Source organism: Nelusetta ayraudi, unplaced genomic scaffold (genome assembly GCF_046127955.1).
Source record: "Nelusetta ayraudi isolate G7.1 ecotype Tasmania unplaced genomic scaffold, CSIRO-AGI_Nayr_v1 ptg000135l, whole genome shotgun sequence".
NCBI classification, from domain to species: Eukaryota; Metazoa; Chordata; class Actinopteri; order Tetraodontiformes; family Monacanthidae; genus Nelusetta; species Nelusetta ayraudi.
The window spans coordinates 1,813,892-1,826,605 of NW_027466185.1; the positions used below are offsets into that span (position 1 = coordinate 1,813,892).

At 41.2% G+C, this 12,714-nt stretch overlaps 2 protein-coding genes across 2 annotated transcripts in view; one reads left to right on the forward strand and one right to left on the reverse strand.

The window, feature by feature from the left end:
- Positions 1-12,714, reverse strand: part of rpap3 (RNA polymerase II associated protein 3) — a 196,419-nt gene that overhangs the window by 162,525 nt on the left and 21,180 nt on the right. The window lies entirely within an intron of this gene.
- On the forward strand, positions 516-10,307 carry slco1e1 (solute carrier organic anion transporter family, member 1E1). Its single transcript, XM_076051756.1, has 14 exons — positions 516-648; positions 1,624-1,765; positions 1,894-2,026; positions 2,131-2,261; positions 4,224-4,370; positions 4,550-4,648; positions 5,383-5,604; positions 6,044-6,208; positions 6,728-6,923; positions 7,590-7,755; positions 8,827-9,011; positions 9,171-9,235; positions 9,480-9,597; positions 9,712-10,307. Exons 1-14 carry the CDS (start codon positions 538-540, stop codon positions 10,178-10,180), a joined length of 2,349 nt encoding a protein of 782 aa, XP_075907871.1. The 5' UTR covers positions 516-537; the 3' UTR covers positions 10,181-10,307.

The window sequence follows — 12,714 nt, forward strand, 5'->3', positions numbered from 1 at the left end:
ATCACTTTTCTTTTGGACGCTGATTTTCACGCCACGGCACAGATTCAGCCTGCAACTTCTGACGTCCACTGACCTCACAGGGTTGCACCAGGTGTTATTAAGGTTATGAAGCGTCTGTGCTTCAAAGCGGCCCAAAAAGGCTGAGACTGAACTCTGTGAGCAGATTTAGAAGTTAAACTTCATAATTAAGTGTTTGATCGCTCCTCTGTTGGCTTATTCTGAAGTCTGAAGTTCTTTCAGGATCTATTTACACCGTTGCATTAAATTAAATTTGAGTATATTCTGCAGATTTGGCAAGGAAAAGTAACGTTTGTCTTTTGAAACTGTTTTTTCAATTGAAATTGTTTCATTTACTCAACAAGTGAAGCATCTAAAAATACAGTACACCGTTCACTCACAATGAAATGGTCCTAAGGATGGTTTGCACAAAAAACACCAAATCCAATTGTCTTGTATTTTCCTCTGTTTGTAATTTGTTACTAGTAGTTTTTGTTCTTTGTTACAGTTAAAAAAAAAAAACAACAACGGACCAACGCCATGCTGAGGATGGAAGGAGCGACAGACAACGCTGACAAAATGACCAGCCAGCAGGCTCTGTGCGAACCCGACCCCCAGTCCAGAGGACCTCACTGTATCTCCACCCTTAAGGTACTGACCGATGCCACCTGTCACCGACAATCTGAGTTGCTTGTATTTTCAAAACAAGAAAAAAAAAATTCAAGTTCATCTGTTTATTTGAGGTCTACACTTCTCCCAGATTACATGCGTTGTCTAACAATTTGCCCTGGGACAGCAACAATAACTTGATCAAAGAAACAGAACCACAATTTAACCCCTACTTGTTGAAGATAAGTTGTAGTAAATTATTGACCTTACATGTTACATTAATTACATATTATATAAACTCTGATGCATTCGAGCGCTACCAGCTGAGGGTGAAATATATGCTGTGGATTGTCAGAAAGCTGAAGGCATCTTTTAGCTGCAACAGGTCAGGTGGAATGTGAGCATAGTTGTTGAAGTTATTGAAAGTGTAATGTGCAAGTTGTGGATGCAGGTTTACTTTAAATAATTTTGAAAGAAGGGAATTAAGTTTTTTGGCAGATAGTTTGAGTCTTAACTTGAGGGAAATTAGCAGTTAGAGCAGTTCAACGTTTCTTCAGGGGTGGGTGCTGAAAAGGAAATAACTCCAATTATGGGTTATTGGATTGAATTTAATTAGGATAGTCTGTTTCTTCTGCAAGAAAGGATCCAGAATAGGGACATCTGAGGTAAGGGGCATGTTAGATGCTTTGGAGAGGCAAGACTGTTTGGACATATTCAGAGGAGGGACAGTGAATATGTCAGGTGGAAGGATTGTGAGGTTGGAACTGGACGGCAGGAGGCCTAGAAGAAGAGCAGAGAGGAGATTAATGGATGGATTTACAGAGAGCATGAAGTTTGTTGGTGTGGGAAGAGAGTGATGCAGAGGATGAGACGGCCAGATGGAGGGAGATGATTGGCTGTGGCCACTGAATGGAACAGCTGAAAGGAGAAGTGGTAAAAACAAATTCACTATTCACTATTCAGATTAAGAAGAAGCATTTGCATGAGATATTTTTTTTCCCCTTCTGTGCATTGCAGCTATTTATCGTGGCACTCTCCTTCGCCTGCTTCTCCAAGGCCCTGACGGGAACCTACATGAAGAGCTCCATTACCCAGATTGAGAGACGCTTTGACCTCTCCAGCACCCACATCGGACTCATAGACGGCAGCTTTGAGATGGGTAATGGCAACTTTACACCCACCTAACTGTCATCCATTTCATTTCAGCCGCTCCATCAATACGTTCATTTATTGTAAACATTTTTTTCTTTGCCTTTTTTTGTTTCACCCCACTTTTCTTCGATTTAGGCAACCTGCTGTTTCTGGCCGTGGTCAGCCATTTTGGGGCCAAGCTGCACCGGCCGAGGCTCATTGCCATTGGGTGCTTCCTCATGGCCATTGGGGCCATTCTCACCGGACTCACACACTTCTTCATGGGACGGTACATCACACCCGATTCCTTTCATTTGAATACACTCTGTAATTAAAAGTTGATAATGTTGACTGATCAAAGGTTTTTCTGTTTTGGCGCCGCTGCGTTCACAGATACAAGTACGAGACGGTCGTCCAGGTCTTTCAGAATGACACCGTGAATGTTGCTGCCTGCGTGTATCCACTGAAAACACAAGATGCCGCAGATCAGATGGAAGTGGAGCCAACAGCGGAAGACAGAACTGGTGAGCAAGATGAAAGTTACGAGACTGCAGAACCCTTTGTCAAATTCATCACAGAGAGTTGAGATGTGAGTGCTTTGTCCGCCTTAAGTGTGTAACATTTCCATTGCAAAGAGGCATCAAACATGGATATGGATCAGGGTTTTTTTCTAAGATTTTGTGACTTTACATCACAGCTCACAGCTCACAACTTGAGAAATCAGACAGAAACCAAAGAAAAATGGTGCTGATCAGGAAAAAAAAAACACTTTTTAGCGTGAGATGCTAAATCACATGCTCTGGCTGAGTGTTGGTAAGCACAATAATCTTACTAAAATGAGAGCGCAGCCGTAGGCATAATGCCACACAGGATAAATGAACAGTCATCACTGATCTCACACACTGGGCATTTAAATTTAATTGAGATATCAGAATTTTATCATATGTTGTAAAATTGAAAACATCGCTAAATGATTATGACTTTGCATTGTGACTTTCTTGCTGTGATGTTATAATGAAATCTTAGGTGGATATTTTTTTCTTCCCCTTTCAGCTGATGAAAGTATCAGCTTATCACACACCCTTCGGTATTGATACACCAAACGTGAATCAACAAATGCTCTCTCAGTTTGTGATACTAAATCCCGATGCTGTTGCTACATTTGCCATGCCTTGGCAAATGTAGCAAACTCATCCAGTTACTGCACGTACAGAACTCAAGTCGCATCAATCTTGTATGTGGCTTCCTAAACCTGGCACAAACCATCCAAAAAAAGACACACACCAGTCATGTCCTCAATCCACAAGAAGGGAAACTGTTATTTGTTAGTCGGTTTACCTTACAACTTAACGACAACAAGGGCAAAGCCTCCTTCCTGAAACCAAACCTGGCTGCAACTCTCCCACACGCAACTTACTGACTTGTTTTTCGACCAGCCCTGGAATGCACTGGTCCTGAGTTGACCTTTAAAGCTCCTCACCTCCCGTGATGTGTGCGATGAAAAGTTTTAACCCAGAAATGCCAGTCTAAGCTCCCCTGTTGTTCAAACTGACAGAGTTTTGTTGACAGAGCTGGCAACAAAAATGAATACAAACATAATTGCTGTTTGCATCAATAACAACAACAATAATAAAATGAGTCACAATATACTGATTGGTCTACAAATCAAATAAAAGATGAGATGAAAAAGAGGTCAAATAATATGTGGGACTGATGGGTCATATATTATTCACAAAAAAAAACTATATGTGTACTAAATTCAGCTCATATTGATGTCTTCTTCTGGGGGGGGGGCGCTTCTTTCAACATGATTTAAATTCTCTGAAGTGCGTTTCATACCCACATTCTACGTCTGCTATTATGGAGTCATAATTAATTTCTCCTTCTCACAGTGAGAGTGTCACGCACCCACAGACAGGGAGGTATTGATCCCGGCCGGCTAATTTAAGTCTGAAAATGAAAAGCACAGAATGGAAGTCAGCTCAAATGTAGCCTTTTGCAAGAGGACCCGGAGCCGCGTCTCATTGGAGTCGCACTGAATGAACACATCATTGTGTTCACACACCGTAGTTTTTTTCCCCCCAGTCTATATGGATGTTTTCAGGGTTTGTATTCATCTTTTAATTAAATTTGCTTTGGTGCCAAATTAAAAAAATCTGTGAATGTTGCATGCAAACACCGAAATAGGTAACACAAGGCTTCATCTGCATGAGTGGAAAAAAAAAAACAAGCCAGATGAAAAGGAGCAACAGAAAGTAGGTCGTGTGAGAAAGTTTGTATCATTAAATAAACCTTGCATGTGTTCTAAGTTAGTAGTAAGAAATGAAATTAAAACCCATTTGTTATTGTATTATATATGTGTATATATATATATATACATATATATATATGTATATATGTATATATATATGTATATATACATACATATACATATATATATATATATATTTGGCTGAATGGTTAAGCATTTTTTCATCCTCATGCAGCCTGTGTGAGGGAGTCCGGTTCCCACATGTGGGTTTATGTGTTCCTCGGGAACGCCCTGCGAGGAATTGGAGAAACTCCTGTCACACCGTTGGGCATCTCCTATATTGACGACTTTGCCAAAGCAGAAAATTCTCCTTTCTATATCGGTGAGATGCCTGAGTTGACTGTGTTTTTTTTTCAGAGCTTGGACCAATGTTGTCTTAGATGTGTGATTGTTGAGGTCCTTGCACAGTCAGAAAGAGTCCAAATGAAATTAAATGCACCTGTTTTTCTGTTTGCTCTTTTTTTCCTGTTTTTTGGGGGGGGTTTATTGCCTCGCCCGCAGCTTGCCTTCAGACAATCACCCTCCTGGGCCCGATGTTTGGTTTCCTGCTGGGGTCCTACTGTGCCAGATTGTATGTTGACATTGGATACGTTGACATGGGTAGGTGCATTCAGTTTGAAAGACGACTTGACAGTTTCTTTCTCCAAACTCTATAACTGATACTTCTTTAGACCTTCCACATCATTCCAAGCGGTTTAAAAAAAAAAAAAAAAAAAAAAAATATCTGTGGCATTTTGTGACTTCACAAAGGGTACAAATACTTTCTTAACAGCATAGCATGCAAACAAAGTTAAAGATGGACTTTCTTGCAACTGGTGAGTTCAGTCTTTGTTTACAAAAACATATCATATTCATATGCTGAAAGTAATGGTGAAAATGACCATGAAGAGTGTGGTGTACTACCAATGAACATTATATAAAATATAATCCACCCAGAAAGGTGTGTGTTGTCTGGACTTGACCTTGACCAGTTGAAACGGTGAAAGTGACGGGTCTTTAGTTCAGGTCTGATTTGCCTCGTGTTGCTAGCCACGTTCTGACACCTGCCTTTAAAAATAGCCCTCTGTCATGGCAAGTTAACGGGAACTTTTTTGATTCCCTCTGAGGTTTCGCCTTCATTCTCTTGAAATGAAAGAAGGGGTAAATTAATGATTTATCACTTTCAAAGCGTTGTGTGGACCACCGTTACTAGTGGCTGTGCCATCCTGCACGGCCAGCCGTGATTATACTGATGCATATGTCCAGCTTATGCAAAAGGAAGTGAAAGCGCATTGCAAATTGTACACATTCTCGCTCTCTAACTCTCTCAATCTTAATCTCCTTTCCACCCCCAGAAAGTGTGGCCATCACTCCCAAGGATGCCCGCTGGGTGGGCGCCTGGTGGCTGGGCTTCCTGGTGTCGTCGGCCTTCCTGCTCCTCTCCAGTGTTCCCTTCTGGTTCCTGCCCCGCTCGCTGCCAATGCACGAGGGGGAGAAAAACAGGCAGGAGAACGTAAGCGGGACATCGGAGGCCCTCGGCAGCAATCACAGCCTCAAACTCACTGACATTGCCAAAGGTTTTTTAAAATTGCTTTGAAATTTGGAACTGTGCAATTTTTATACTTATCCTGTTTAAAGGCCCCATATTATACGCAACACTTCTTTGTTTTACTATACTATTTCCCTCTACAGTATCAATGAGTTCCACTTTTCAGAAAGTGGATGCTCAAACTGGCAGTCCTGGAAATCAGCCTTTTGTGATGTCATTCAGGTCTCTGATAGATCGTGACAACACCCTCAGCCAGTATTTTTTTTGATTCTCTTCCAATGTTCGAACTGTCTGAAAAACATTGTTCTTGTCAGGAGGATAAAGCAAATGAGTTTTTTCTTCTGATGGAGGCTGTACACAGAGGGCTAACTATACAGTTCACTGAAGATTCAGGACAATGGGTATAATATGGGACCTTTAAATGTATTTTACATACTCATGGGTTCATGTTTGTTGATGTGCCTCAGGGTTTTTTCCTTCACTGAAGCGCCTGTTGGGAACTCCAGCCTACTTCCTGCTTCTCTGTGGGAGTATCCTCAAGTTCAACTCTTTCATTGGCCTGTTTACCTTCAAAGCCAAATACATGGAGCAGCAGTTTGGACAATCTGCATCCAGAGCCAACTTCCTCATTGGTAAGAACCTATCACAAATTGCTCTGCCAATTAAAACCTACATTAATAACAGCGATCCTGATGCTCAATGATGTTGCTACACTTTCAGCTGCAGAGGCCTCTCTGTGCCTATTTCTCCTAGTCTCTCTCCGTGCACAGAGATCTCACAGAAGACAAAGTCATGGGAGAGGAGCTGGCCAAACACAGAGAATAGTTGGAATTTGATCCTTCTTGCAACAAAGATACATTTGGTGCCTCATTGTCACACGGAAGAGAGGTTCTGCAGATTTGTAGCTCTGTTTCTTATCAAGTATACAAGTACAACTAAATAGGACCACCTTCTACGTTCCTGAGGTCACACCTGTCGTTCTACGTTCCTGAGGTCACACCTGCTCTCTCTGCACGTTATTATGAGTCCTTTCAGAAACACAGAATACTGAAATTAAGAACATGGGTATTCAAACTCCTACAGCCTGCAAGAAAGCAACTCTGTCTTCGGTGTTTTTCAATCAGTGATCATCCTCTACGTTTTTACTCCAGGTATGCTGAACCTGCCAGCGGTGGCGGTGGGGATTTTCCTCGGGGGGCTGCTGATGAAGAGGTACAAACTGAGTCTCGTGTCTGGAGCTCAGCTGTCCTTCGCCACCTCCTTCCTGGCGTACCTCCTTATGCTGCTGCAGTTCGGCACCAAGTGTGACAACATCCCCGTGGCTGGACTCAGCGTGTCGTACAACGGGTCAGTGCTGTCATAGGGGATGCCAAAATAAATAGAAAAGAGTTACTTTATGATACAATACAATTCATATATCTGATTGGTAGATAAACACTATTGTTTAAAAGTTTGGGGTCACTGACTCATTTCTGCATTGAACCCCATTATAAACATTTTTATGAAACTGTGATCATTATGAGGTCACGAAAATCCGCCAAGATGTGCTGAATAAGTATGGGGTCATTTTAATGCTGACTGAAAATCACTTTCAGTATCTAATTAAATGTGATTGAGAGAATTCCAAGTCTGCAAATTTCTGTGTGAACACGCTAAAAGATGGCTTTGTTAAAGCGCCTTAAATATAAACCGTGATGCTTTGTTTACCCTTAAATGGTTTAGCAGACACAACTTATACAACTTCTGAAATGATGGCCACATAATGCACTTGCTATTTATTCTTTAAAAACACATTCAATTAGACATTCAAGGCAACAACTGTCAAAGTCATCCCATAATGTGTTCAGCGCATCCTGACTGATTTCCGTGCACTTGTAATGTTGTAATGTAATGATTGTGTAATGTAATGTAATAGTGTATAAATACTACATTAATCATTGAAATACATAACACATGTATACACCTGTTGGTATAAAAAACAAAACAAAAAACATGCTATTCTTTTACCCGCAGGACGCCGAGCATTTCGCACGACATAGAAATGCTCTTCTCTGACTGCAACCGAGACTGCTCCTGTTCTCCAGATGAGTGGGACCCCGTGTGCTCGAGCAACGGCATCACCTATGTCTCCCCCTGCATGGCCGGCTGCCTCAACTCCAGCGGATACGGCAAGAACACGGTAAGGCCACTGTGTTTCCCAATCCACTATACTGCATCACTCTGAAAATTGCAGCAGCTCACTCGTTTCATCCTGATAATATGAACAATCATTAGACAGTGCGGACACCTGGAAGCCTCTCACTCACTGGCATATATTTTGGGAATGTCCAGCGGTTAAGCACTTTTGGACAGAACTTCATAAAATATTAAGAGGCATAGGGGGACACCAGTCTACCTATGTAGTTTTCCATATTATTTTTAGGAACTTTGGATTCGCAGGTCAGACAAACTGATGAATATCTATTTGGTGTCTTGATAAACGTTGGGGGGAAAGCCCTTACAATGCATTGGTTGCACCCTGATCCACGTACAATACTGGAGTGGATAAGCATAGTGAATGACATATACCTGATGGAAAAGATTACCTTCTCCCTTCACCTTCAGAAAGGTACTTTTATCAAACGCTGGACCAAGTGGGTTGGATCTGTTGGGATCCTATATGGAAAAGCTGAAAGGTTGACTCTGCCCCTTTTGTTTTCTCTTGTTAAATGTCTTGGTGAGCCTAACAATTTGATGGGAAAGCTCACATTTTATGTTAAAACTCTCTGACAGACCTTCTTTTCACTCTCTTGTTTATACCTGTCTTTCCCATTGTGTTAAAAGTTTTCAGAAATAACATATATGATTGTTTTGTTCAGTATTTTGTTCAGTTTTGTAAAAGGAAAAAAAAATATTGTGAGATATATATATATATATATATATATATATATATATATATATATATATATATATATATATATATATATATATATATATATTAACAATCGTTAAAGTCAACAAATATTTCCAGTTTGACCAGTGAGATCAGGCACATTTGAGTTGCTACATATCAAGCTGATAGGCTTCGCCCTTTGATATTCTTAAAAATCTTCGTCGAATAGTGCAGACACCTGATACACTGTTCTACGTAAAGAGACACAAATCAAGCGAAATTGTACACATTGCAACTTTAATCTTATCCTTTGTCATGTGCTTGTCTTCATGAGTTTCAAGTGAGTTTTTTTTTTCCTCTCAAAATTTCTCTTCCCAGGTGTTTTACAACTGCAGCTGCGTGTCTGCCTCTTACCCAGCGAGCAGCACCACCTCGGTGAGACTGGGCCAGTGTCCTCACGCCAAGGACTGCAGCCGAAGCTTCACCTCCTACATGGCCGTGTCTGTCCTCAGCTCCTTCATCAACGCTTTGGGAGCCACTCCTGGTTACATGGTCATCATCCGGTTCGAGATTTAATTTTAGTATCGGTTGCATTCCTTACTATTATTATTATTATTTATTTTTTTTTTTTATTATTATTATTATTTTATTTTTTTTAAAAAACATTGCCGCCTCATTGTTTTGAGCGCATTAAGTTTGAGGTTGTTTTTTGTGTTTTGCAGATGCATCTCACCTGACCTGAAGTCGCTTGCTTTGGGCATGCAGGCCCTGGTGACTCGGACACTCGGCAAGTTTATCATCTTATCATCTTTGCATTCTGATGTTGCCTTAACTTAATCTTACATTTCTTTTGCTTACAATTCAGTTTTATTTCCATAGGCTAATCTGTTATTTGGTGTATGAGGATATTTTTTTAAAGTAACATTGTCAAACTATGAATTCATTTCAATATATTGTTAAAGAAGGTGACATTATAGTGCAGCCGTCACTGTCACTCAGTTTTCATGGTAGCTGTAATGTTTTTCCCACAGGAGGAATTCCTGCGCCTGTGTATTTCGGGGCCCTGATTGATTCAACCTGTTTGAAATGGTCAGTCAAAAAGTGTGGGGGCAGGGGCGCGTGTCGCATTTATGACTCCGCTATGTACAGGTATGCATAGACCATCGATATCGAAACACAATTGACTGCATATGTTAATTTTGAAGTTTTTGGGCGCCACAGCACTAAAAATGGTTCCCATTTTTATTGTTTGTCCATCCTCAGGTTCATCTTCTTGGGTCTGATCACCTGTCTCAGCGGTTCTTCCTATTTCTTCATCATTGCCGTTATCATTATCCTGAGACGGCAGTTTCAAAAGCCACAGCAAGACACTGAGACGCAGAGCACAGAAATCACAAGGCAGATTGAGCTCCAGACTTCACCGAAGCCTGCTGAAGACCAGCCCAGAACCTCCAAAGCTCTCAAAGTCGTGCCTGAAGATGGTGCTCGGGGCGTGGCCAAACTAGAGGATGGAGCAGATGTAAATGGGACTAAGGTGCTCGTCAAAGTCGCCGAAGCCAATACAACAGAGACTACTGCGGAGATTGCTTCCTGTCCAAATGGAAAAGTAGACTTGGAGATATCTGAACTAAAGTCCGAAGTGGAGGCAAAACAAATAGACAAAGACGAGCTTGACAATCAGATGGATGACACAAAGGAGGTGAAGGTAGAAACACCAGGCAGCAACACTTAAGGCCAGTAAAACTAAGATTGGAACAATTCGAGAAATGTTGTTTTACTGGAAAGTTAAATTTACATAAACAAAATAGATTTTTTTTACAGCTGTTATTTTTGCAGAAAAAACACTGAGGGACACTTCCATTTGGGCGACACGGTGGCGCAGTGGTTAGCGCTGCTGCGTCACAGCAAGAAGGTCGTGGGTTCTATTCCGGGCCTGGGACCTTTCTGTGTGGAGTTTGCATGTTCTCCCCGTGTCTGCGTGGGCTCCCCGGGTTCTCCGGCTTCCTCCCACAGTCCAAAAACATGCATGTGAGGTCAATTGAAGACTCTAAATTGTCCGTAGGTGTGCATGTGAGTGTGAGTGGTTGTTTGTTTCTATGTGGCCCTGCAATGAACTGGCGACTTGTCCAGGGTGTCCCCTGCCTTCGCCCTATGACAGCTGGGATAGGCTCCAGCAGACCCCCGTGACCCTGAGCTCAGGACTAAGCGGGTATAGAAGATGAATGAATGAATGACACTTCCATTTGGCCACTGACAGAGAAAATACCCAGTTTTTTGGGGTGGGGGGGGTAGCACATTTATTTGATTCCAGATATACAGAATGAAGAAGCAAATCAGGTGTATTTTCACATGGAGTTTTTTTCCGATGACAGCAGCACATATTATGTGATTACCGTCCCTCCCATGAAAAAAACACAAACATTGCACAACAGATGTGGCAGTCAGTGTGACTACAACACAGGGACTTTGAGACTGACATTACATGTGGTGCCAAATGTAGTGTTAAGTAAGATTAAGTCATAAGTAAGTAGGATTTTCAACACTCAAGCAATTGAGTAATGGGGATTCAGTGAACTGTGGCCAAGTTGTTGTACTTCATTCCCAGTGCTCAAAAGAGGAGCCTGATGGCACCACCAGTAGTGCTAATGATGTCCTGATAGCTGATTTGCTTCAATAACAAATGATATCTCTTTTCTCCCTCTTATTTTTTTGTCTCTGCTCTCATTAATCTCTGCATTTTAATATTCAAATTTGTCCATGAAGAAAAACAAACAAGCAAATCATAGTCGAAGGAATATAGCATAATACTATCTGGTGTTAAAAAAATTTATTGATACATTTTTGACTGATGTAAATAAGTAATTTGTCATAGATAAATATATATAGTCTGTTAAAATGAAATATTTTTGTAAATTGATAAATGAATATATACATTTTGTGAATAAATTAATGACAAGGACAACTCCAGTTTTATACTTTGGAATGTACTGTTCCTGGAAAGTCCCTTATGGTTAATATTGCAAAAGTGCAAATTGACATCACAATTTCCACACTTACAACATGTATACTGTATACAATGCTAGTTTTCATAAACAACAGGCGCATCACCATGGATTTAGGGTGGTACACTTGGTATGAGGGTTGGTGGGAGAGGGTGCCTTTGTTCCATCGGTTCCTGCACGCACAAGTAAATAACAAGTTTTTTTTTTTTTTTTTCTTAAAGCTTTAGCGGCTCACAGCTGCATCATTCAACATTCAAAATAAATGCTACTCTCAAATGTACTAAAAACCAAGTTTGAGAAGCAATTGTTAAAACACAGTCCCCACAGCCTTTCTGACTGAAAGGTTCTCCAACAAACTGCTGTGACTGTTAATTTTCCAGTGCAGGAAATTGCATTGTAGGAAACATTAATTTGCATCTACTGATGCATCATGGGGCGTACATTGTGAACTTGTAGCCCAGCTGTGGGTTGGAGTTGGATTCAAAGGACTACAGTTGCTGAGGTCATCCCAACATTATGGGTTTGGATCTTGGATCCCACTTGATTCAATATCGTTTGTAAAAGACATACATACTGAGATTAGCGTATTCCTACTCTTAAGGCTGCAATTCGCAGCAACCAAAGTTGGTCTTAATTTAAGCTACCAAGGATTGTCCTTAAATTATTTGCACAGCATTGTATAATATAGTCTGTTTCCCCAGACTATAGCATTCAAAAATAGATTTTAAAAGCCTACATATGCAACACCCACGTTTGCATCCTCTTTTCTTTGGTCTTGCCTCTACTTCAGTTCTGCTGATTGATCTTCCTAAATGCCCATTCAAATCAGGGTAAATGATATAATTGGAAGGTGTATGCTATATCAAAAGTCTTTGACATTCCCCGATGTAAGTGCAGACAGTCAGATCGCACCTCGACATCGCTACATTCCATTGTTTAGCTGAATTTACATTTGACGTCACAAATTTGCATCTCCACATCGTTTTGCGCTTTTATGCAATTACATAACCGACACAAGTAGTGGATGAAATGTGAGGAGCATCTTTTTCCCTAACAGACTGATCAGGCTTTTTGCGGAGGCTTACAGGAAACACAGGGAGGTGCGTGTGGGACCTCGGCAGCTATGGGGGTGTGATGCGTCCATTAGGACTTTCGCCGTCACTCTGCAAGTGCAAGAGCTGCGGCGGAAACCACACCGCACTTCTCAGTCGCTCGCAGCCTGGAGGCAAATACTGCAATATTGTGGTCGTTACCAATACGTATC

Coding starts and splice junctions, on each gene's coding strand:
- slco1e1 (XM_076051756.1), top strand. CDS start 538: ATGCTGAGGATGGAAGGAGCGACAGACAACGCTGACAAAATGACCAGC. Junction 2,262..4,223: donor AACAGCGGAAGACAGAACTG/GTGAGCAAGATG, acceptor ATCCTCATGCAG/CCTGTGTGAGGGAGTCCGGT. Junction 4,649..5,382: donor CATTGGATACGTTGACATGG/GTAGGTGCATTC, acceptor TTCCACCCCCAG/AAAGTGTGGCCATCACTCCC.